Source organism: Zingiber officinale, chromosome 10B (genome assembly GCF_018446385.1).
Source record: "Zingiber officinale cultivar Zhangliang chromosome 10B, Zo_v1.1, whole genome shotgun sequence".
NCBI classification, from domain to species: Eukaryota; Viridiplantae; Streptophyta; class Magnoliopsida; order Zingiberales; family Zingiberaceae; genus Zingiber; species Zingiber officinale.
In genome coordinates this window covers 57046502-57049526 of record NC_056005.1, presented here as the reverse complement: position 1 = coordinate 57049526, position 3025 = coordinate 57046502, and the positions used below count along the sequence as shown (strand labels likewise).

The 3025-nt window shown below is 48.9% G+C and overlaps 1 protein-coding gene across 1 annotated transcript; it reads right to left on the bottom strand.

The window, feature by feature from the left end:
- Nucleotides 1–714: 714 nt before the first annotated feature.
- Nucleotides 715–2702, bottom strand: LOC122029152 (pectinesterase-like). The gene is made up of 2 exons (XM_042588099.1): nucleotides 1756–2702; nucleotides 715–1624 (listed from the first exon to the last, which is right to left on the bottom strand). Exons 1-2 carry the CDS (start codon nucleotides 2700–2702, stop codon nucleotides 715–717), a joined length of 1857 nt encoding a protein of 618 aa, XP_042444033.1.
- Nucleotides 2703–3025: the final 323 nt, after the last annotated feature.

Genomic DNA, 3025 nt, shown 5'->3' with positions numbered 1-3025 from the left:
ATTCCTTCTTATCTCATTATTGCGGAGTTATGAGAGCCGATATAAAAAAGATTATCTCCATTGACAAGATACGCAATATTACGCTTTAATATGCAATACATTCTAAGTAGACTTTAGATTACGCACTCACATTTACTGTTTATCTTTTTCACTTTTCCCTCATCCATCGTACTGACTTGAACGAATGACCTATGTCAGAGACCCCTCCCTAATTTTCACCATAACATTTTATTTGCTCCTGTGAATGTGTGCAAAAAGTGAAAGAAGTATGCGCCATCATTTTGCTCTAGTAGAATCATATCTCAGGCAATAGTAGTCACTTGTTCAGCAGGTTATCTCCAATGCTTTCAGACCAGATCGTTTAGTATATTTTTTTTACTTTTATCCAATTTATCACAATATATATGTTAAAATGTATAACACGTGGCCGTTAATTAAGCACAAAAAGTTGCAATGGCCAATTAGTAACAAGGTTTTAATTGCTTGTAAAACCATGCATGAGCATCGTTTGATTCCTAATATGGCAAACAAAGATTAAAAAAAAGGCAGAAATAATATATATTACATATGTTCAACTTTTTTCATATAATCAACAAATTTTACTCCTCCATTCTCCATTATTAATTCTTCATCTTCCAGCAAAAATAGCTCATAATTAGAACTGTAGGGCATTGTTGATTAATTTCCTTCTGCGATGCCACGACAGGCTGTTGCTCAATCGAAGAGGCCCAAGCGTACGGGAGTGCCCGTCTTGGGGATCCAGTCGTCTCCCTGGATGAAGGTGGTGGGGGTGTAAGGGACCGCCTCATTCCTGTTGATCACCTTGAAGCCTAGCCATTTGACACGTTTCGATGTGTCAGCGCCGGCGCCCTTGTTGCCGTACTCGGCGTAGGACAGCGTCTTCAGCGCGAAGTCCCCGTCCCAGGGCATGTACCCGTCGGGGTTGATGAAATCTCCAATCTCCGACTCCATCACAACAGTGTGGGAGAATTCCTTCCATGGACGCCCGAGGTAGCTCGGGATCTTGCCGCCGGAGGCGAGTTCTGGTTCAGCAGTGAAGCGACAGTTGTGGATGACGAAGCCAGTGGCCTCGTGGCTGTCCGTGCGGCCCTGCGCCAGCACGATGTTCTGCTGGTTGTCGAGAGGGCGACGCACGCTGAGGATGCAGTTCTGGAAGATAGCAGCTGCGTTGCCGAAAATGAAATCGACGGTGCCGAGGATGAGGCAACCTCGATAGAACTGCCTGTGAGTATGCGCGTAAAGCGTGTCCTGGTACGCTTCCATGCGGCAATTGAGGAAGATGGCGCGGTCCGACTGCACGCGCAGCGCCACTGCCTGATGCTTGACCGCACCGGCAGTGTTTTGGAACCCGATCGCCATCGCTATGAACCCGTCCCCGATCGCACAATTACATTCAGAATTAATATTAACCAAATAATCGGTAATTACGATTGAGAACTCACCGAACGTTGCAGTTTCAAAGGTCTTTGTGCCGTCGACGAAGTTCTTGCTACCAGTAATAACTGTCTTCCTCGAGCCGTCACCGTACATGGTAACATTGATCATGTTCATATCCACAACCACCTGCTCCTCGTACACTCCCTCCTTCACATATATCACATACCTGATCATTTAATTCCACACGTACGCAGGCCGATCATTTCAAATCCGACATAGCTAGGCTTCTAATCATTAATAAATCGTCCGAATCGAAGAACTGTTTAATCAGAAAATAGCCAGAGGTCACTCACATACCTTCCGTTTACTGTGGTTGGCATTTTAGCAAGTGCCTCGGATATGGTCTTGAAGTCCATGCTGCCATCCTTAGCTACTGTGACATTGGGCGTCATCTGCTTGGTTGCCCGGCCAAGGAGGAACCTTCGATCGTCATCGTCAACCCAATTGGGAAGGCCATCTTCGCGAACAACCTCTGGCTTTTCGACTGGAGGCTCGGATAGAAGACGTCGGCCACCTTTGCTGATGAGCGAAAGGAAGGAGGACAAGCTACCCACGATGGCCAGGGCATTGCTGGTAAGCTGCTTGGACGTTTTTAACTCAGTCTTCATCTTGTTCTTCTGCTCGCCGTCAGGGAACCCATCAATACACGTCTCCTGGTACGTCGAGGTGGCGCTGAGCCAGTTTTTGAGCTCGTGCACTTTATTTGGCAGCTGGTTCAGATGGTTTGCATCGATGGTGTCCAGGGTGTTTGCTAGCTCTTTCAGGGCGTACTTATGCAGCTTCTGGCACAGCTCCACGGCGCTCTTCACCGCTGGGTCCGCCGTACCAATCACATCAGACTTTTTGAAGGCCTTATCGACCTCGTCGACGATGGTTGCGACGGCAGCGCGGACGAGGTCCTTGGGAGTGGAGCTGGAATTGGTCGCGCCTTTCATGGTGGACTCACAGGTGGCGCGGTAGTCGGTGGGGGAACAAATGACCTTGATGGCGCTGTTAGTTTGGAAGTCTTTGATGAGAGAGCCAGAGTCAGATTTTGGGGAGAAGGTTTCCGTCGTAGATTTCGCGGAGCTGTTATGGGTGGATTCGGTGGGCTTTGGGTTGTATACGACTGCAATGACTGCACAGACAGCCACAACAAGGAAAACCGATGCGGTGCTGGCTGCAATAATCATCCGTTTCCGTTGCTGCGCACGCTCTGCACGGCGGCGCTCAGAGAGGTAGCTGAAGTCTTGGAACGCTGACATGGTGGTCGGATCGATTAATCTGTCTTCTTTCTTAGATCGGTCTCTCCTTCCTTCCCCTGCCTCGTGGAGATGAAGGCAGAGGGGAGGCGGAGATGGAGAAGATTGTGAGAATAGAGGTAACGGAGAGGAGGCGAGGGGGGCGAGTTTATGCCGCGGTGGTGGCTCGGGAAAGAAGGGCGCGGAGTGGTTTGAGGCGCGCGTATGTGACCGTGAACTTTCCTCGAGGGGTCAACGCATGTCGGATGCCCTGCTTTCCTTCCAAATTAATAGCGTCGTGCATGCAAATATGAGAAACATTCAAACAAAACAAGTCGCCCTATTAT